At 41.5% G+C, this 23,302-nt stretch overlaps 1 protein-coding gene across 6 annotated transcripts in view; it reads left to right on the top strand.

Moving 5' to 3' along the window:
* LOC126271869 (neuronal acetylcholine receptor subunit alpha-7) overlaps nt 1-23,302 on the top strand; it is a 1,066,999-nt gene that overhangs the window by 788,825 nt on the left and 254,872 nt on the right. For 4 of the 6 annotated variants that reach the window (XM_049974212.1, XM_049974213.1, XM_049974215.1 and 1 more), the window contains exon 3: nt 19,008-19,052. In XM_049974212.1, the coding sequence (XP_049830169.1) occupies nt 19,008-19,052 (45 nt within the window). Of the gene's footprint in view, nt 1-13,743; nt 13,789-19,007; nt 19,053-23,302 lie in introns of all 6 variants that reach the window. The other 2 variants (XM_049974210.1, XM_049974209.1) reach the window with 1 other exon arrangement.

The following is a 23,302-nucleotide window of genomic DNA, read 5'->3' as shown; positions in this document are numbered from 1 at the left end:
GAAATGGCTCTGAGCACTATGGGACTTAACTTCTGAGGTCATCAGTCCCCTAGAATTTAGAACTACTTAAACCTAACTAAACTAAGGACAACACACACATCCATGCCCGAGACAGGATTCGAACCTGCGACCGTAGCGGTCGCACGGCTTCAGACTGTAGCGCCTAGAATCGCTCGGCCACTCTGGCCGGCCATTGTCTTTCTGCATAATACCCCGGATGCCGTTTCTCAGCAAGGCAGTGCACGGCCATATGTTGCTTCACGAACACTTGCCTCCTTGGTAGCACTGAAAGTCAGTCTTTTGCCCTGGAACGCCAAGGCCACCAGACTTTTCGCCAGTCGAAAATGTGCGTGGAAATTGTGAAATAATGGGTGCAGCGCTGTGACCCAATGCCAATCGCCGCAAATGAACTTTGGAGCCAGGTGAATGTAGCATACTACAGGACGTTATTCACGCCTTATACGCGTCGACGCCATCACGCATGGACCAAGTCGTCAGGGCCCAGAGCGGACCCTGTGTCTGCTAGGCTACAGGACGCATGCTGAACCGAGGTGACTGAAGTGCTAATCATTTCTGCAGAACGTACAAATGTACATATCCCGTAAATATGAACGTCATACTTCCAGTCGTTCAAGGTGTTCTGTTTTTTCTGAACATGAGTGTAGTATAGTTGCATTCCAGCCTACAGCCGGAAATCCTTGTGAACTAACTCAACATGTGTTTCAGGCATGGTGAGAAATTACTCAAGGATATTTGCTTCAATATTACAACAAATGTAAGAGTTTAATGGTGCCATGGATTACTACTGTTACTGATGCACTTCCAGATGGAATGAAATTTTAATCTACATCTACATTTACATCTGCATTATTACTCTGCTATTCACATTAACGTGCCTAGCAGAGGGTTCGGTTCAATGAACCAGCTTCAAGCTGTCTCTCTACCGTTCCACTCTCGAACGGCACAAGGGAAAAATGAGCACTTAAATTTTTCTGTGCGAGCCCTGATTTCTCTAATTTTATCGTGATGATCATTTCTCCCTATGTAGGTGGGTGCCAACAGAAGTTTTTCGCAATCGGAGGTGAAAACTGGTGATTGAAATTCCATGAGGAAATCCCGTCACAACGAAACACGCCTTTGTTTTAATGATTGTCACTCCAATTCACTTATCATGTCTGTGACACTATCTCCCCTATTTCACGATAGTACAAAACGGCTGCCCTTCTTCGATGTCATCCGTCAGTCCCACCTAATGCGGATCCCACACCGCACATCAATACTCCAGAGTAGAGCGGACAAGCGTGGTGTAAGCAGTCTCTTTGGTAGACCTGTTGCACCTTCTATGTGTTCTGCCAATGAATCGCAGTCTTTGGCTTGCTCTACCCACAATATTATCCATGTGATCGTTCCAATTTAGGTTATTTGTACTTGTAATCCATAAGTATTTAGTTGAATTTACAGCCTTCAGATTTGTGTGACTTATCGCGTAATCGAAATTTAGCTGGGTTCTTTTAGTACTCATGTGAATAACTTCAAACTTTTAGTTATTGAGGGTGAATTGCCACTCTTCGCGCCATACAGATATCTTATCTAAATCATTTTGGAAGTCGTTTTGATCGTCTGATGACTTTACAAGACGGTAAATGACAGCATCATCTGCAAACAATCTAAGACGGCTACTCAGATTGTCTCCTATGTCGTTAATATAGATCAGGAACAATAGAGGGCCTATAACATTTCCTTTTACTCGATGACTTTCTGTCTATTACTACGAACTGTGACCTTTCTGACAGGAAACCACGAATCCAGTCGCACAACTGAGGCGATAATCCGCAGGCATGCATTTTGTGAGGAACGGTGTCGAAAGCCTTCTGGAAATCTAAAAATATGGAATCAATTTGACATCCCCTATCAGTAGCACTAATTACTTCATGAGTATAAAGAGCTAGTTGTGTTTCACAAGAACGATATTTCCTGAAACTGTGCTGACTGTGTGTCTATAAATCGTTTTCTTCGAGGTACTTCATAAGGTTCGAATTCAGCATATGTTCCAAAACCATGCTGCAAATCATCAAATACCTGTTACCTGACGCACTACTCCAAAAATGTTATAAATATCGGACTGATACTTCATGGTGTTACACTTTCCATTTCCTTCGATGTATATGCGAGCGACTGTATTGAAACAGAACAGAAAATTCTTGGTCCCTTGAGAATCCATTCCATTACCCTTTATAACGTAACCATACGAATCAATATTTTAACCAACAGGAAAGTTCTTACGTATGTTAAAGATGTAATTTGATTATCCTATATCAGCTGTTATAAATGACGTGAAATGTTCTCAAATTATAATTAACGGATGAAATATGTCGAGTACTATCCTGCTATAAAAGAGCACACTTTGTCAGTGGCAGCGAATTCTGTTGGCAACCATTAGATCTTCCAGCTGAAGATAATAGCATTTCGCATTTGTTACTGTTCGTCTTCCTGTCACATCGTGTCGAACACAGGGAAATTCGTACGTTGTTTCTTTCTCTTCCTTGACTAAAATTTTGGTTCCAATTTCCACAAAAGCAACTCGACACTAAAAGCAGATACACATATTTTTCCTTACTCCCCTATGCAGCGAAACGAGAGGGTAAGAGCAAAGTAATTAAAATTTTTAATCCTTATCTCCTACAAAATTTGCAATTCTGAGCTCCCTCCTGTTTATCAACAGACTTTTGTTAGCTGGGTGAAACAGGATCGTTTGATGTAGCAATTAAAATTTAAAGTTTGTTCCCTTTTCCAGTACCCTCCTGATACAAGATTCATAAAATTTCATGTGCGCTCATTTCCATAATCCGAGAGGTAGCAAGAGATAAAGATTAGAATATTTTAAAAGTGGTGATCAATTAACACCGTGACGCCGTTTGATAAATGTAGTGCTAGAATCCACCTACAGATATCAGCAAAGCTGCACAGTCACCGTAGCGCTACAGAACTTAAAACGCAGTGAAATGATTTTTCATTCATTCTTCCAAACACAATTTGTTTCTGTTCAGTAACGTCGGCAGTTCATTTTCATTGCTATTGAATCACAAGTATAATACGTCCTATAAATGTCGCGTACAAGATATTTCGAACAAATTTGCTAGTGCACAATTCCGCCCACTGGATACTCACTAATTTGCACTTTTCATCTGTTCTCTCCATTGCAATAATGAGAATTTATTCAGTTATCAGTTATTTATTACTGTCCATAAATTACACTCGCCCGCTTTTTCGGTCACAATACACTAGCTACATACTTAGCGACTCATTTCGCCAACAAGCGGTTTTCGTAAGGTGCATCTTCTTGTTTCACATTTCTTATTTTAAGAACACTAATGAGCCAAAAATTTGTAATCACTCCCTGTAAATGGACTGAATACCATCAGGTTTCATTGCGGGTACATGGCGCGATAAGGAAAATACAGGGTTTAAAAAGAAACTATCTACACAGTTTTAACGTGACACACTTTTAACGTGACAAATGTGTCTGAGTTGCACACTTTCACCACTAAAGTTCCGTGAAGTTATGTTCAGAGACGGTGTTCAAACTACCGTAAGCTCAATGTTGTTTTAGAAACGCTGCTGAAAATGTAGTCCGCCTACAACTGGCATCTGCCCACTAATGATAGTCAAACACTGTCAGAACAATCCGGTGTTGCTGCTTCAGCCAAACGCGAATCATCTCTTCTGGAACGTCTCTCGGTGTATCGTAAACCCGACGCTTCATCTCTTCTCATGATAAGAAATTCATATGAGTGAGGCAACATCTCTACAACGATATTCATGAAGCGGCAATCTGACCGTCTCTAAACATCACTAGAGTCAAAACACATGGGCACCTATCGTCGAAACGGATCACCTGTGACATTTTTGTTACATATAAAAGTGTTTCTTTTCTATCTCCTTAAAATACACCACAATTTTATATGCTCTTCATATTAGTAAAGGAGAGACAAATGGGGAAATATTCTGGTGACGATACTGGGAATGAGGATCTCGGGAACAACGAAGTTGGTCGCCTGTTAGTGTGCTAATGTCGTGAGCAGAGCATCTACGGAAAGTTGTTGAAGAACGGTGAAATCATGAGTAGGCGACAGTGTGTTGAGCGTCCACGCTTTTCACAGGACTTGAAAGTTGGAGGCTTTCCCGTTCTGTAAAGTAGCACTGGCAGCGATCTGCGACAGTTCTGACGACAAAGTTGAGTGCTGGAGCAGGTTTAAGTGTTTCAGAGTACTCTGTTCAGCACACATTGTGGACCATGGGGCTCCGCAGCAGACGGCGTCAGCGTGTTCCCATGTTATCCCAACCACATAATGACGATTGTACTGGACATGGGATCATCGAGGTCTTGGACGTCCACACCTTGGTATAGAATGTCGAGGTCGCAGTCTCGCCGGAATCCCGCAGCAAATGACAGTGGGCACGCGATCATTGCAATTGGTTTGTGGATGAATCATAACGCGTCATGTGGTCAGTTGCTGCTCCAAGTCGATGGTCTTGCAAAGATACGCCATCATCCAGCCGAATGGCTGCTGAGAACAGCATGCCGATGAGGACAGTATTAGGTCCTGAGAAGCATTCTCCTGTGCTCCCAGGGTACCAGAGGTAGTAATCAAAGAGACAGTTACAGCTCTTGGCTAAATGAACATTATTGTGGACCATCTCCATCCTTTCACAGTTGATCTCTCTCCCGATGCCGATGGATCTTTTGGCAGAATAACTATCAGTATCACAAGAGCAGGGCCGTGCTACAGCAACTTGAGAAGTATGTCCTCGCCACCAAATTTGCCCTATACTACCACAATGGAACACATTTGGGACGATATAGGGTGCCAATCAACCAGTCCTCCCACCAAGGAAAAATTCCTATTTTGATTTAACGACATGGTCATTACGAATACAGGGGGCATGGAATCATAGAAATTGAATTGCGGATCAATCGTAACGAGTCGTTTGGTCGGGTGAATCACATTTCTTGCCACTCCATTCGATAGTCGTGTCCAGACACGCCGTCGCCCAAGTGAACGGCAGCCCTGTGGGCAGTACTGTGCTGTAGAAACTGTCTCCTGTGTTTCCGTGGGAAGGTAGTAATCAAAGACACGGTTATAAAGACGAGCTGCTCGTTCCGGCCATGAAACCCGAAGGGATGCCGACCTGCCGCAGTGTCATCCTCTACCAAGCAGCGTCAAGCGGTTGCAGAATGGAGGAGCATGTGGTCAGCACACCGCTTTCCCAGCTGATTTGCCGACTAACCACAGCTTGGGCCAGGCAGTTCTCAATCAAGCAGCACATCAGTGGGCAGTAAAAACACCTGGTACCAGGCCTCCCACCAAGGAAAAATTCCTTGGCAGTACTTGAATCCAGGTTCTCGGCATGGCAGTGATCTACTCTGACCAGTTGGCTAAGGAGACGTACATAGTAAAGAGACAATTGCACATTTAATTACCTGTTTAACTTGTTTCTAGTCTTGATACAAATAACTTTCGACACTGTACAGCGGGGTAACGTCAATGATAAACAACGTCGATAGGTGAACACCTTTTAAGGTGCAACTGCCGCGACAGGTCGCTGTGCCCTCGATGCGTGCGCCGGTGCCGGTACAGAAAGCTATTTTAACATACGTTGCGCTCACAGAAGATTAAGTTTTCTATTTTTGGTATAATAATGATTAGTGAAAAAACTTCTTTAAACGCAGAGAAATATCCGTAAAAATTTATAAATACATTGTTCGGCATTTCACTACTATTGATGACATAATCAGTGAAAAAAATATTTATGTTTGAAGCTTGTTTGATATTTTCACTGCATTTGAAAAGCTGCTTTCTTCTTCTCTGTGCTGTTTATCGTTCACGTTTCATTTCCATGTAAGGCTACATTCTAGACAAATACTTTCAGAACTTACTTCGTAACACTACAGTTTGTATTCGATGTTAACATACTTCTCCATTTCAAAAACAAGTTTCATTTCCATGTAAGGCTACATTCTAGACAAATACTTTCAGAACTTACTTCGTAACACTACAGTTTGTATTCGATGTTAACATACTTCTCCATTTCAAAAACAAGTTTCATTTCCATGTAAGGCTACATTCTAGACAAATACTTTCAGAACTTACTTCGTAACACTACAGTTTGTATTCGATGTTAACATACTTCTCCATTTCAAAAACAATGTTTTGTGGTATAGCTACTTGGAATGTTTGCTATTTACTGCTGGTTTTAGAAAAAGAAAGTCTACTACTTTCAGCTTCTCATTTCCTAATTACACTACCGCAGCACAACTTCAGTTACAGTACACTATATTGCTGCAATTTTGCTTTTACTATTTTCAAGGCACTATCACCCCGTTTAAAACGTTTAGTTTCTCCATCTGCACTTTAGTTACTTATCTTTCTGCTTAACTTAATGCCCACACCACCTTGGGCCACTGACTATCCTAAATGAAACTGTCAATAATGAGCTTGTCTACATCACGGTGACTGATGATTCTGGAGCTTTCTCTTTATGAGACCAGACGATTCTTTGGTGCTGTTGTAGTGTCCACATGGTTTGAGTCCTGCTCCGTCGGCAAGATGTTAGTGTACGGTTGTGGATCTTGCGGTCCAGATTAATGAAAAAATGGGTTGCAACGCTCCACTTTATTACCATACTAACTATTACAATCACAGCAAGCTAATCAAAAAGGCGTGCCAACTCACTGCCAGTGTCTTCCAGTGTCTCATACCCCTCATTACCTGCCCACTCTTTGCCCACCCACTGTAGTTCCAACAGGTGGACTTTCTATGTTTATTCGTGCTCTGTGTCTCGTAGTTGACAACACTACTCACATGTTAGGTTAGTGGATCTCACGTTGCTTTCAGTGACGTATAGCGCTTCTTTATGTGATTAAATGTATCATTCAGCTTTCTTCTGGTGACTTCTATATGGCGTCGAAATCTCACGTTATACGTTATTAAAAACGCTTCACTTACAAAATTATGGCACTTGAAACAACCGTTACATGAGAAATTTCGATGTGAATGAAAATCTTCACGTGAGGGAGTCACAGCGTATTACGCCCTAGAAAATATAATCTCGTCAAGAAGACTAATTGGCAGGCTGGTGAGAGGGAAGGGGGCACTTTTGTTGATTGAATAACTTCAGGGCGTAGACAAACAAACGGAAACACCGCAAGAAATGCTTCCTTGACCATAAATGTAGATACTAGCCTAGCCTGCAGATTTCGCTGTTGTATCTGACCTCGAACCACAACTGTCCATTGTCCCCATACGTTGCAAGTGTCCGTCATCGTCAGAACAGTATTCTGTGTAGTTGTAACTGTATTGTGTTGGAGCTAAATGACTTCGAACGTGGGCATATTGTTGGTGCTTTTATTATATCCCTAACTAAGGTAACCGAAGTGTTTGGTATTTCAGGAGTCGCAATATCCAAGATTTATACTGCATACAGGGAAACAAAACTTCAGCCGCTAATTCACAACGCGGACGAAAATGAGTGTTGAGTGATCGTGACGGACGATCAATGAAGAGGACTGTGAGGAATAAAAAGAGAACCGTGGTTGCAGAAGTTACTGCAGAACCGAATGTCGCACTCATGAACCCTGTCAGCAACAAACAACACGAAGGCAGCTCCGTAAACTGGCGATTTCAGGGCGAGTTGGAATTCCAGAACCATTCAACAGTGATAAAAGTGCTCGTACCAGGAAAACGTGTTGTCGAAGCCCTAAAAATTAGACCACGGGGTAATGAAATAATATCATTTGGTCGGATGCGTCTTTTTGCGCACTGTCTCCAACATCTGGACGAATTTACTTCCGAAGGGTGAAACACGACGGGCCTCCGTTGATGAACTGAGCAAATATGCCGCCATATTGCGTGGGCCCCATGTGCAGTCTGCAAGATCATCGTTAGCTAATAGCCAGTATCCAAACAGATGCAGGGAATAGTGAACACAGGATTGTCGTAGCGAGACTGTATACTGTAATCCCCAAATCCTCCAAAAATAGACGACAAATATTCCTATTCAAAAAAGCAGATACAAATTCGGGTGACGCCTTGCCAAGATACAACTTTCACTCCTTTCAAATTAACAAAGTAAGTGTAGACCAGATGTGGCTTGAATTCAAAGAAACCGTATCGACAACAATTGAGATATTTATACTAAATAAATTAATAAACGACGGACCTAATCCTGCATAGTATACAAAACGGTTCAGAACACTGTTGCAGAAACCACGAAAACAGCATGCCAAATTTAAACGAATGCCAAATTTCTAAGATTGGTCATCTTTCACAGAAGCTCGAAAGTTAGCGCGGACTTCAGTGCGAGATGCTTATAATACAGTAGTTTCCACAACGAAACTTTGTCTCGATACCTGCCAAAAAATCCAAAGAGATTCTGGTCGCATGTAAAGAATACTAGCGGCAAGACACAATCAGTGTCTTCTCTGCGCGATAGCAATGGGAATACCATCGAAGACAGTCCTGCCAAAGCCGAATTACTTAACACAGACTTCCGAAATTTCTTCACCAAAGAAGACGAAGTAAATATTCCAGAATTAAAATTAAGAACAAGTGACAACATGAGTAACTTAGAAGTAGGTATCCTCGGAGTAGTGAAGCAACTTAAATCAATAAAAGCAAATCTTCCAGTCCAGACTGTATAGCAATTACGTTCCTTTCAGAGTATGCTGAAGCAATAGTTCCACATTTAACATACACAATCGCCCGCTCGACGGAAGATCCGTATCTAAAGACTGGAAAGTTGCACAGGTCACACCAATATTCAAGAAAGATGGTAGGAGTAAATTACTGGCCCATATCACTAACGTCGACATGCTCAGAGTTTTGGAGCATATATTGTGTTCGAACATAATGAATTACCTCGAACACTATGTGTCTATAGACTCATAGTCAACATGGATTTAGAAAACATCGTTCTTGTGAAACATAACTACTCTTTACACACACGTAGTGTTGAGTGCTATTGACAAGTGATTTCAAACCGATTCTGTATTTTTAGATTTCTAGAAGGCTTTTGACAGTTTTTACCACACAAGCGATTTGTAGTGAAATTACGTACTTATAGAATATCGGCTTATTTATGTGACTGGAATCGTAATTTCTTGTCAGAGAGGTCACAGTTCGTAGTAATTGACGGAAAGACGTCGAATAAAAGAGAAGTGATTTCTGGCGTTCACCCAGGTGGCGTTAAAGGCCCTCCGCTATTACTTGTCTGCATAAATGATTTAGGAGACAATCTGAGCAGCCGTCTTAGGATGTTAGCAGATGATGCTGTCGTTTATCGTCCAGTGAAGTCATCAGAAGATCAAAACAAGCTGCAAAACAATTTGGAAAATACATCTGTGTTGTTAGAAAATTGGCAATGACCGTAACTAATGAAAAGTGTGATGTCATCCACAAGAGTGCTAAAAGGAATCAGTTAAACTTCGGTTACAAGATAAATCGGTCAAATCTATAGGCAATAAATTCAACTAAATACCTAGGAATTACAATTACGAACAACTTAAAATGGAAGGAACACATAGAAAATATTGTGGGGAAGGCAAAACAAAAACTGCGCTCTATTGAAAGAACACTTAGAAGGTGCAACAGATCTACTAAAGAGATTGCGTACACTACGCAAGTCCGTGCTCTTTTGGAGTATTGCTGCGCGTTTTGGGGTCCTTAGCGGACAAGATTAACGGAGTACGTCGAGAATACACAAGAGCAGCACGTTTTGTATTTTCGCTAAATAGGAGGCAGAGTGTCACTGACATGATACAGGATTTAGGTTGGACATCATTAAAACAAGGGCGTTTTTCGTTGCGGCGGGATCTTCTCACGAAATTTCAATCACCAACTTTCTCCTCTGAATGCTAAAATATTTTGTTGACGCCGACCTACGTAGGCGGAATCGATTATCATAGTAAAATAAGGGAAATCAGAACTCGCACTTAAACATATAGGTGTTCGTTTCTTCCGAGATTGGACTATTGGAATAATAGAGAATTATTGAACAGGTGATTCGATGAACCCTCTGCCAGGCACTTAAGTGTGATTTACGTAGTATCCATGTAGATGTAGATGTAGATCAAATTACTGCCAAGCATTATGTGACCGATATGGCTAATCAGGTCCATCTCATGCTACAATGTCTATTCCCCAATGCTAATACTGCATTCGAAGATTTCAAAGCCTCTGTTCACACAGTTCGCATCTTCCAGGAGTGGTTTTGTGACAACGAGGATAAATTTTTGCATCTCGCCTGGCCACCACAGTCACCAGATCACAATATTATTATGCCTTTGTGGTGTACTTTCTTATAAGATTAGCTAGAAAACCATACAGGAGATGTATTTATCCGTTCCGAAATTGTTTTGAATTCTAATGATTTCCTTTACCGTATAGACGTGGTAATGTCTTATGTTTTTGGTGTTTTCATACTTTTGGCTGCTCCCTGTACTATCTACTGGAGGAATAATCCCAACACCGCAGCACACCCATGTGTCCTTCTACCTGCTTCCAGCCTCAGTTGTCGCCTCTCAGCGTCCCGTCTTTATTCTTCAGTGGAATGCTCTGAAGCTCGATGACTGACGTTACAGTGCTTTTTTGCAAGCTTTTGTTGCCTGTTAACACCCGATCACAGCTGCGCAAGGTGAATCTCCGAGATAATCGTTAACCTCAAACGTCATGCGAATGTCTGGGTCTTTCCTCTGGATTATGATCGCTGCAGTTAGCTGGAGAATTTTCCTATAGTAAGCGTGCCAAAAAAACTACAAAGGAGGAGAACTATCTTGAGAGTTCAAACATTAGTTATCAGTTCAGGATCGTTGATTATGTTGAAATATTTAAAGTATCGTTTTAGACACGTTATTGCCATCAATAGATGAATGTCTGAAAAAAATTGTTCAATTATACAGAATGTTCTGAATATGAAACTTCATGGCAGACCGAGACTCGAGACTGATATCAGCGCAAACTGCCCTGCGGGCTGAAAACTACACTCTGGAAAATATCCCCCAGGCTGTAGGTAATCCATCGCTCCGCAATATCCTTTCTTCCAGGACCCCTAGTTCCGCACGTTTCGCTGGAGGGCTTCTGTGAAGTTTGGAAGGTAGGAGACTAGGTACTGACGGAAGTAAAGCTGTGAGTCGTGGTTGGGTAGCTCAACTGGTAGAGTCAAAGGTCCCGAGTTCTATTCCCGATCCAGTACAGAGTTTTCATCTGTCACGAAGTTTCATATCACAGCACGCTAAGCTGCAGTTAAAATTTCAGTCTGGTAGTAATTAATACATGAACGTCAACGATGATAAACATGATTTTATCAAAATGGAAGTACAACTTAGTGCACAGTGAAATGTATTAATAATACAGAATACTTTTTAAAATTTGAGAAAACGTGTTACATAAAGACAAAATTGTAATACGTTTTTGTTGCTCTTAAAATTTGGTCAACTTCCTGCACCAAGTCGTTAGTGATGAAAGATGGTAGCCCACTTACTATTGCATCATGAAAATCAGTACAACCATCTATAAACTCACTAACACATTTTCTTCCTTTCCATCGCACCTGCGTTTTCGCCACAATGATCATTAATGCAAAGATGAATATCGACATATTTCCTGTTTTACGCACACAAAGCAAATCATTCGCATATATCAATCAACTATGGCATTTTAAATAAGCGTAAAGGTAAACACGGATGAATGCAGTTACTACTGACCGTCTTTGCCTGACTGCAGCAATTATCAATTTAAATACATTAATTCATCAACACAGTTGAGAGTTGGGCCTTGCCAGCTGCTGCCATCTGAAACTGATTCTTATTTGTGGCACATATAATATGGTATAATTGATATCTTTACTTGTTTCTTGTACGCAAACAAGCCACTTTCGTGAACGTGTAGAGCTATACAATCATTGCGCCACACGCCAGAAGCTTCCGACTGTTATGTATGCCTTTCTCCAGGCGATGTTTCTCCGGGTGCCATATGAAATAGTTTCAGATTTTCTCTCCGTAGTTGCAATATCACTCAGTGTCCAACAGTACTGTAGTTAATTCGTTACAAAAGTAAGCCAAAGCAAAGAGAAGACGAGCTCCTCCCGTTCCAACGTGCATGCAGCTGCCGAGGCGCTCGCAAACAAACGCAAACGAAAGGTTTCGGCCACTTACGCACTGTCGACTGTTTGGCAGTTATTGAAAATGTCTGCGCGGCGGCGACATTGGTTGTCGCGAAGAATGAGGCGCCGGAGTCCAGGAATTCAGGAAAGACTAGCCCCGACGACCATGGAGTGCGGCAACCAATAGAGTGATGTGAATTACGCCACGTGTGCGCACTCAGATCAGCAACCAGACAGCGAAAAGGCTGTTTTCGGGATGTTTTTCCAACACGACGATTGATACAGAGCGCAAAGCCGAAAATTCCACTGAATAATCAAACTTAGAAGAGAAAAATCAGTGGGAGAATATAGTTGATTCCTTGCCTGTGAATAACTGGAGGAGAAAGGAAACTAGATAAACAAGTCGGCCCGTTTGACGTCCTACCCCCCCCCCCCCCCCCTTAATTGAGAAGCAATGTTTATTCACCATTTCTAAGTTTGTCTTTTACCTCACCTTAAAACGTTAATTTAATCATTTTTGCCTGAAAAAACATTTAAATTTTTAATGGGGTTATGACAGAACAATTCTTGAAATAATCTTCACTTTTTCATTTCTTTGCAAAAAATTTGAAAAATTCATATTGCGACTAACAGTAACTGCTGGCCAATGTAGCTGAACAATTTAATGCCGAAAATACAACATCTTATAATGGAAATACTATGAAAAAAGAGATGAAATTACTTGATGGAACAGTATGTTGCTGCTCTATGAAAAACCCATCGAAAACATCTACAAAAACAGCTACACCTACTGACATTTTCACGTTAATGATCAACAACTATAGTAAACTTTGGATATAGTCTCACTCCTTTGTTCTTGCAACAGAGATTACACCCAATATTCTCTTTATTTGTCTTCGTTCTGAGTAGTCACAAAAACTACCAGAACTTTGGCCTCTGCATCCATCCCACTGCATACTGGGAGCGGAGAACACCGCATTTGTTGACATTTCCTGGCAGATCAAAACTGAGTGCCAGACCGAGACTCGAACTCCGGACCTTTGCCTTTCGCGGACAAGTGCTCTACCAACTGAGCTACTCAAGCACAACTCACGCCTTGTCCTCACAGCTTTACTTCTGCCAGTAGCTCGTCTCCTACCTTCCAAACTTTACAGAAGCTCTCCTGCCGCAGTCTCGGTCTGGCAGACAATTTTAATCTGCCACGAAGTTTCATATCAGCGCACACTCCGCTGCAGAGTGATAATGTCATTCTGGAGACCGCATTTGTTGTTTCCTTATCTCCTGCTTCTGGTTGCTCCAACCTTCAATTGTTGCTGTTAATCGCAGCTGCCAGCGACCAGTCGGCAGTGTGTAAGAGGCTTTCCAGGTATTCAGGAAACTAGCTGCCAGCAGTCAGCAAGTTATCCAGTTAATGGCTTTAGTACTAAGACCAGCGGTGCATCAAAGCGGTGTCAAGCAAAGCACAGCACAGCCGAGCAAAGCACAGCAAAATGCAAAGCTAAGCTAAGCGCCACCGAAGCCCAGCGGCGTTCCTGTCTTCGCCACCTGACCACTCTCTTTGTTTCTCTCCCCTCTCTTTTCTAGGACGAAAAGAACCAAATTCTGACAACCAACGCTTGGTTGAACATGGTAAGTGGGACCGCAGTGAGTGAGTGTGTGCACGGCACGGCAAGAGGCGGCGGTGCTAGCTGAGTGTGTGCCTCTATGTGTTCGCGTCTGCTGCGCCGAGGCGCCGCTGCTGCTCTCTGGCGCAGCCCCGCACTCGCTGTCTGCTCATTGGCTGCGTCAGGCGTCCACAGGCCTGGAGACCCGCTCCCCCCTTACTTAAACCGAGGTGCGAGCTGCCCTCAGGCAGTGGCGGGGCGCCGGCGGGATTGGGTGTCTGTGGCTGCCAACCTCCATTAGTTTTAGGGGGTTGGGTTGTTTGGGGGAAGAGACCAGACAGCAAGGTCATCGGTCTCATCGGATTACGGAAGGACGGCGAAGGAAGTGGGCCGTGCCCTTTCAAAGGAGCCATCCTGGCACTTGCCTGGAAACCTCCATTAGTTTTACAGGGGCTGGGTTGGGTTGTTTGGGGGAAGAGACCAGACAGCAAGGTCATCGGTCTCATCGGTTTAGGAAAGGACGGCGAAGGAAGTCGGCCGTGCCGTTTCAAAGGAACCATCCCAGCATTTGCCTGGCAACCTCCATCAGTTTTAGGGGTCTGGGTTGGGTTGTTTGGGGGAAGAGACCAGACAGCAAGGCCATCGGTCTCATCGGATTAGGGAAGGATGGCGAAGGAAGTCGGCTGTGCCCTTTCAAAAGAACCATCCCGCCATTTGCCTGGAGCGATTTAGGGAAATCATGGAACACCTAAATCAGGATGGCCGGACGCGGGATTGTAGTTTTAGGTGTCAGTGGGAAATGTCAACACCAATAACATTATCGAGAGATACCATAAATGAGTCGTAAAGTATTCGTGACGAAGGTACGAAATTTAAAATTACCTTTAACATACTATGAGGAACACTCAGGCCAAGCCTATTCTCAGCGGTACAACAAAATTCGTTCCCGTAAAACTAGTACACTTTCAAATCCTTAAGTTTAGAAAATGAGAAAGGAATACAAGTTAATGGAACATGCTTAAGCTAATCAGGCTTTGCTGATTACATTGTAATCTTTTCTGGATCAAATTAATTTCGCCAAGTAATGAAAAAATTCATAATCACACATTATTTTTTATTTCAAATGATTTTCGGTATTTGTTTCTTAGTATCTTATATTTTCAGATGTAAAAACTGAAAGATTGTTACATCAAGTTAATCAGAAAATGTTTGTCTCTTAGGCTGAGTGGTTAGCGCACCTCATGGAGGGATCCGGATAAGATTCCCAGCCGTGTCAGAGACTTTCTCTGCTCGATCAATGGTGTTGTGTTGTCTTCATCATCATTTCATTTTCGTACACATACAATTCGCTGAAATGGTGTCAACTAAGACTTGCCTCATCAGTAAACCACACAAACAAATCTCAGAAAGTTTATCAGTGTGGTTTGGATTAAATTTGTTGTCACTGCCATCTGACATCCAAAGCTGGATAACTGCTTCCTCAAGAGATTTTGATTCATTGTTGACTTCAGATAAACACATCCAGCATAGTTACTAACGTCATCTCCCCAACAACGTCTTGGTCTTTTCTTATCTCGTGGAACGCTCTACCATCTGTTCGATAACTTACATGTTCCATCTACCCCCATTCCGTTTTATTTATAGTCGTAATGGCGGCTCCCATTCCAGTTTCTTCTCCAAACATTTGTCCGTTTTTCTGTCTCTCTTAGAAATTTAGTGCATCCAGCCCTCCAGTCGTCAATGACCAACCTTCTGTTTTTGAATTATTTTAGCATCAAACGTCAACTACACAATACAAAGTTTTCAAAGCTTAGCTTTGGAATCTGTATTCATTTTACCAAAACCAATACAGGCAACTTTTACTCTTTTGTATATTTCTTTTAATGCCGATCTAGTTGTCTTCATCTGCCCTAATTACAAAATATCGCCAACTGGTTCTATGACTTTACTCTTAATAGGTATAATTTTCTTTTCGGTGTGTTGATTTCGCATTGTTTTATTTGCATTATAACCAAATTTTATGCCTACATTATAATTTTCCGTGTGAAGTTCCTCATACAGTTGTCGAAGTTTTTCTGCGAGAGACATAGGCAGAATCAGGAAAACGAAAGTGGTTGAGAAGTCTTAGATTAATAGATATTCCCTTTCCTTCGTTATCTCAGTTTTACGTGCTGAAAACCTCGTGTAGGGCTGCAGAGCAAAGGGTTGGTAATATATAATCTCTTTTGCCAAATACTGTATCAGTTGGGACGTTTCACTGTCAGAACTAAATCTAATGGGTGCTGTAACATTTTCCTTAACATAGATCGAATCATTACTTTATATTTCTAGTAGCTTAGAAACTCGCCAATGTGGTTCGTATCATTAATTTTGGTTGATGGCAAAATATATTTTACACAATACCGTGTATCGGTTTGGAATCCTATGTTTTCTGTACTAATACGATAATGCTATTACTATCCAAATTACATCATGGTTCAAAAATAAATCAGGGATGTTATTTGCCACACTCCTAGAAGTAGGTTAACAAACATCACTTTCCACGTAACATCGGAGTCAAACATCCTCAAGTCTTACATGCGACGTGTTAAATAGATCATTAGCATTTTCCATTGTTTCAGAAGGTTTCCCAGGGTTCTACCGTTAGTAAAAGAGCTGTCTCCAGTAATCAGCTCCTAATAAATTCCCAAGTGGGATTTAAAAGTTTATCCTTCTCCCTTAACATAACTAATCACAGAAACACTCCAGCTGCAACACAGAATCAGCAAAAACCCAGTGACTGCAAAGAGCAAGAGCCCGCCTTTTCCCCTAAGAGGAGGAAGTGAAAAATATATAACTGATATCTTTGGGGCGGTGGTCAATAATGGTCTGGATAGTTGCAGCCGCAGGTAAATGTAAGGTCTCAATCGTTAACAGAAAAATTAGTTCATCGTTGATCTGTCACGTTTGTCGTCTCCAGCGGAAACAGTTTCGAGCACAACAATATCGATGGGGAAGTTTTCAGAGGAGCATCTGGTCGTAGGAAAAGTAGATGCCAGACGTAGCATTAGTGGAAAAATCTTAACGTTGTTTAATACGTCCAGTTAGAAGGTGGCCTAGAAGACCCTCATTCGGCGATCATTGAATATTTCTCATAAACTCAGACCCTTATAAGGCAGAATAGACGTAGAGAAGATTCAAAGAATAGCTGCGCTAGAACGCCACGAACTGACCAACCGAAGTAGTGACATGCAGAAGAAGGCATCTCGGAGAGCTTGAATGAAGTTCCTGGATGACGCGAACTAAAAAGCGTCAAGCAGCGTAATACATTCTCCCACATGAATCTCTCAAATTGGTCATGGAGATAAAGTGAAAAGAAATGGGGCTTCTAAAGTGCTGGAACTCGAGTGCAGCTGGGGATTAGACGGAGCGAAAGGGTAAATGACAGTGTTACACGGTGTAAACTTCGACACACATCGTAAGGCTGTTTATGAATACAAACGTGTAAGTCTTCGTAGTTTACCCCGTGCTGCATTCGATGGAAATCTGAAAATTATCTCCAAACAATCAAAATTACACCAGTTGTTTAAGACAGAACTAGTTTAGGAGACCACCTTTCATTGTCAAATGTGATCTGTATAACAAACACAGATGAAAGCCTAAGTATAGCCAACATCAAAATGGAAAAATTACAAAGATCACTTGAGGTAAAACTATTACCAAAAGGCATGAAACATCATTTCTTTACACAACTATCTGCGTATAATGTACGATGCTGTAATACAGATGCTTACGCTTTTATAAGATTTCAATGTATATCAGGTACTTCGTTGCGTGCTCCGTTAGTGAAACGATTAACAAAGAGCAACTACATCCACTGAATTAACGCAGTCAGCGTATGCACGTACGAGCCACCGCTAACAATCCAAGTCATACACCAAGCGAAGTAATGCTAAGCACAAATGCCCGCTGTTTGTTATACCGGTGGCGTTTGAGAATATGAGCTGAATCCTAGAAACTAATCATGTGCGAAATAAATGGTATAAGGCTGTGTATTTGGAGATTTATAAATTTAATCAGCCGCGAGACGTAATTCCAAGTTCATCCATTTGATGAATAGGATGCTACCATTGTAAAGTATGTTATCCGACTGCACGACGTTCATAACAGCAGGAGAGGAAATATCATATGATACACCGATTTCGATGAGATTAGTAGGGGGGGGGGGGGGGGCGGTGAGAGAAGGGCACTAGGAAGTATCTTCTGTGAAAGTCGTTCGGTTACTACACTTTCGTTTCAGAAAAAAAAAAATGTCGTAACATCCGTTTCGTACCAACTGAAAACTTAGAACAATCGAAAATGTGAAAATTTTATATGCGTTTCAGGCCCGTCACCTAGTATTTTCCGATAAATTGCAAATATATTTGTGACGGAAAGCGCTCTTTAAGTGGTCCGTAGCTCAAGTGTTGGATTTGAGGTCCTAATTTTGCGATATTCAATAGTTTTAACACTGTGGCAAGAGAATGAAAGCTGTCTCGTATTTTACATGTTATAATATTAAATAAAAGAAATTTTATGTCTTAAAAGATTTGCCCCCCTCCCTCCAAGGTAGCAAGTGCTTTCCTACGGAAGTGTGCTCAAAATGAATAGAAATCACAAAATCTTTGATTTTTCTAAAACTATTATGTTTCAGGACGCAAAGTACAAAAACAATTTTATTATTTTCGTGTGTTACCCGGTCTGAAATGGATCCTGCGTCATGATCTTTGGCCCCGCTTTCTTTTTTGAAAACAGTTCGAAGTGATCTAAGCCCTTTCACACGAGCTACCTGCGAGTAGGTCCGGACCAGTATTGCTAAAGTCTAAAGTTCATCAGAATCGATCAGACGCACGGTATCGACCTTTTTTTGGGGGGGGGGGGGGGGGGAGGTAGCACGTCAGGAGAAGATAGGATGACTCCCATGATTAATCCAAGAACGAAGTCGCCTAGTATAGATGCACGTGATAATGACTGCTTAATCACAAGGTGCGTGATCTGAAATGTTTTGCAGATGGCATTGAGGAGGCAGTAAATGAATTTGACCTGGCTGGGATCGTCCAGAGGTCAGCGGCCGCAGACACCCTCTCTGCCCCCCGTCCCGCCCTCCTTTTAACCCCCCGCCCCCCAATGAAACTCCTGAGCCTGTGGACCGCGCCCGCCTGCCTGCTGCATGAAATGCCATGTCACTAACAACAGTTGTTTCCCTTCTGTTGTGTCTTGCAATAGGACGAGAAGAATCAACTCCTAATTACAAATATTTGGCTTACGTTGGTAAGTGTTTTAACTGCTGATTCATTAAAAACACACACGGCAGATGCGCAAATTTATATACTTTGTACTCATAATTTTTCCCCAGACAACCACGTAACTGTAGAACCTCGTTAGATAAGAAAGCCTTCCCTATTATCCATGTATCTGAACTACCTTATTAATCCATCTCTTATAATAAAACTGTAATCGATACACAACTTTGGCACGAAAAGTAGCAGGTTCCAAACGAGACATAGTTCTAGTTGCCAGAAAATGCACATTAGTTCGACACTAGTGCGTGAAATTCGCTACAGATCCTTCCTTCTGCGTAGCTTTCAAGGTGATTTTCGCATATTTAGCTTTTTAAAACACTTATGACGTATGTGTACACAAAGTGCGTTAGCGTTTTACAACCATACTGGAATCGCAGCTGTTTTAACCGACTTTAATGGTCCACAAATAAAAATTACGTGGTTATCCCAGAATCAGAACATTATTACGTAAAATTTAAATTTTTCATGTAAGTGGATTCTTCTGTCCATTGTAGAAAAATTTCCTATATCAGGGAGGAAAGCAATCAAATTACTTTTTGTTATTCTAATAGATGGTGTTTCACAATTCACACCGCTAATTTTACTCGCTCACCACCTCATCAATCACACATAATACGTGAATAAATAGCGTTTCTCGGTTGAAGATATCTTTACGAGTAATAACCAGTTTTTACTAGTAATACAGCAATGTCAGTAACAATATGTTACTTTTCTCCTTAACACGTTACGAAGCTGCATGTCCATTTTCAGGGGGTACACTGACATTTTCGTGGTGCACATCTGCATTAATTATGATACAACAGTAAATGAAAGATAAATTTGTTACTTTTTTGGAAAAAGTGACTCAGAGAAAGTTAACAAACAAATAAAGTACTATAAGTGGTTACTTTATTTCTGATACAAAATTATCTACTTCTGCATTACATTTTTTATGATCAGACTGTTAATAAATATTTATACTACAGTGGAGTGTATGGAAGAATATAAAATACACCTCTGAAACAGAAATTAAAGAGTTCATTTTAATTTGTACATAAAATTAAATTTTGTTGTCCATTTACTGGTTACTGATAAACTAAATCAGATGTATTGCTCCAAAACTTTAATGCAGGTGTTCAAAATCGACTTGTGGCTCCGTATTACGAGGAAAATTAAATATTCCGACGAAAATACCGTGCCATCAGCAATTCTGCAATAATGTTCCTTTGTTTTTTTTCTTTTTAGTGCTCCAACTTCATTAACCGAAACTGAAATTACACTAAATTCCCCAAGATATCATTCCAAAACTTTCTACAGTTCATTTCTCTGCTGAATCTCTGCTACAACGTTTTAAGATATATCTCCATTCTCCTTAGGTTACGCGAAGTAGATTAACGGAATAATACAAATGGCTAAAATCAGGAGAGGTATGAGGCAGTATTCCTCTTTATCACCACTAATATTTAATTTTTATATAGAAGAGGAAATGTGGAGAGCAAAGGTGTGGGAGTTGTTTGCTACTGGCAGAAATTCAGCGTGATACGGCAAGCGGTGGACGCCGAAAACGAAAGTAAACTGTCGAGTACCTAATGAAGTGAAACATGTGCTGGCGAATGGCTATAGTATGGACGTAATCAAAAAAAAAAAAAAAAAAAAGGAAACTGATGCACTGGCATGGTATCAGCAGGCTGCCACACCGGGCAGCTAACTGCTGTTCTTGAATATGAGACTCATGAAGAAGTGGATGAATTTTGCTACATTCGAAATATAGTAAATAAAGATGGACGGTGCGAGGATGACCTAGTAGAAAATTGTAAAAACAGAAACGTTTTCTATAAAAAAAATATTTATAGTCAGAAAAATATTCTTGGAAAGTTATGTTTGGAGCACGGCTCCGTACGGGTGCGGAATCTGCACAATAGGGAAGACAGAAGTGAAACAACTGGAAGCCTTTGAAATGTTCTGTTGCAGCAGACTGTTCAAAATGGTCTGATGGTGTAATAAATGAGGAAGTCGTGGATCGAGTCAGCAAGAAAAATGTCTAACGTACCACACAAAGAAACATGTGACAAAAGAAAGGAAGGAAGATTAGAATTTAACTTCCCGTAAACATCACGATAATGAGAGATGGATCATAAGCTTGGAATGTCTCAATGATGGTAAAGGAAATCGATCGTGCCGTTTCGAAAAGCCATCTCGGAATTTGCCTGGAGCGAGTTAGAGAAATCACGGAAAACCTAATTCTGGATGGCCGAACACCGATTTGAACTGTAGTCACCACGAATGTGAATCCAGTGTGCTAACTATTGCACGGCATCGCTCTGTAAGGTGATAGAACGGTTGCGTATATAAACCGCTCATAAAAAGAACTTTTGCGTCACTTGCATATCAGGAAATTAACAGCGAAAAAAACATCCAATCTAGCCATTGGTAGTCCGAAGCCTATCATCCAAAAGGGTGAATGACTTTAACTGTGTTAGGGTGATTTTTTTACAGTCAGGCAGAGATCAAAGCGAGGATCCAAATTGGAAACTAATCTTACTCCAGTCTCCGTCAGCTTTTTAATCTGATGAGGAATTTCTAACTCTACCCGTAAAAAAACTTAGATACAGCATCTGCATAATTGCAATAATCTTCTAGTTTGAAAGCGAAAATTATTAAGGAAGAGCTATAGTCTGCTACAAGATGATATCACTGGGGAATGGAGGATCCAGCTTAATTCTGAGCTAGATTAGCCCAAATGTTGAAGGCATGAAGAGAACCAAACGGCTTATAGCGGAAGGTCAAGTCTCTGAGATGGGCAAACATTAATGACCTTGGAAATCACACTTCTCAGCCACGGACATTGCTCGACGTGTGCACTGGAGTGAAAATGATTTGGTTCGGACATGGAATCGGTTCCAGTTGACAGGTGGTGCTGAGGACTAACACTGCACAAGCTGTCTATGCTCGACAGGTCCACAGAATGATCGATATCTATGACTTCTGAGTCAAAGGAACTCTGGGCTGCGTGCTCAAGAATTGAACTGGACGTTCGAAGAGGCTACGGTACGTCATGTATGGCATAAAACCGATAGGAGAAGACCGTGGACAGATGGGCAAGAAATCATGCAGAATGAACGCCCCAGCATGGACGTCGGGTGTTGTTTACGGACGAAAGTCGGCTCTGTTTGTACGCCGACAATATCGAGCGCCTACAAAACTTTGTCCCACATGTGCAACAAGGTTCTGGGGTGGCATTACATTTTCGTGGTTGTTGAGGACGGTTTCAGGGACTGCAACCAATAGTGGAGCCAACACTTACGTGACAATTCCATCTTGATGGATGATAACTACCGTGCTCATTGTGCTGTTCTCTTGAACATGTTCTTTCAGCATGCTAGAATCACCAAAATGGAGAGGTCGGCCCGTTCCCCGGGCTTTAACCTAATCGAACATGTGTGGGATCGACTGAAACGAGATGTTGTTTTACGTCGACAAGGACCAGTATTCCGTGCGACTTACGCAGAATTGCCAGTGAAGGGTCGGACAATTTAGATCAGGAGTGGCTTGATAATCTCATCTGTGTTACTCCACGATAGATTCAGGTCTGCTTCCCAGCAATGGGCGTTCCACTACGTACTGACGATGCTCTGCAGTTGTGTGAAAAACCGCCGTCTTCACACAACTGTTTCCTTTTTTAGTGATTTATACAGACTGCACATGGCTATAAACGCATGCTTCAGACCCAGTTTTTGTTTTCTGCGCTACGAATGTCGAAATAATGGATGATACCAAACTTATATTGATATTCGTGACATGTGTGCAATCTCCTGGTGTCTCTAGCTAAAGGTGAACCAGGACGCGATACTCAATCGAGTTTCGTATTTCATTGTGGAACAAAAACAAAAAACCAGCTTTACACGATTTAACTACGTGATATGGCAAGATACTGTTGGTTATCCCCTATCGGCCTTTACGTATTTTACTGAATCGATGTAAATGCAGTTGGTTTCCCTGATATACGATGATGGATTGTCTCACTCAAAATCGATCATGTATGTTTTATGAATAATCCACATCAATAAAAAGTGCAGTCTGACGAAGTCTGTAATCCTTACCATACAATGAATGACTAAACTCCATAAAACCGTGTTCCTGAGACGCGCATTGGTAGACTTACCTGCTCATCTTCATTCTCCCCTACGACGAACTTCAGCCAGAAAAGCAACAGCAATAGAGAGCTGCATCAAACCAGCC

Source organism: Schistocerca gregaria, chromosome 5 (assembly GCF_023897955.1).
Source record: "Schistocerca gregaria isolate iqSchGreg1 chromosome 5, iqSchGreg1.2, whole genome shotgun sequence".
Lineage (NCBI taxonomy): Eukaryota > Metazoa > Arthropoda > Insecta > Orthoptera > Acrididae > Schistocerca > Schistocerca gregaria.
Note: the sequence above shows the minus strand (reverse complement) of the source record. Positions and strands in the feature narration are given on the sequence as shown.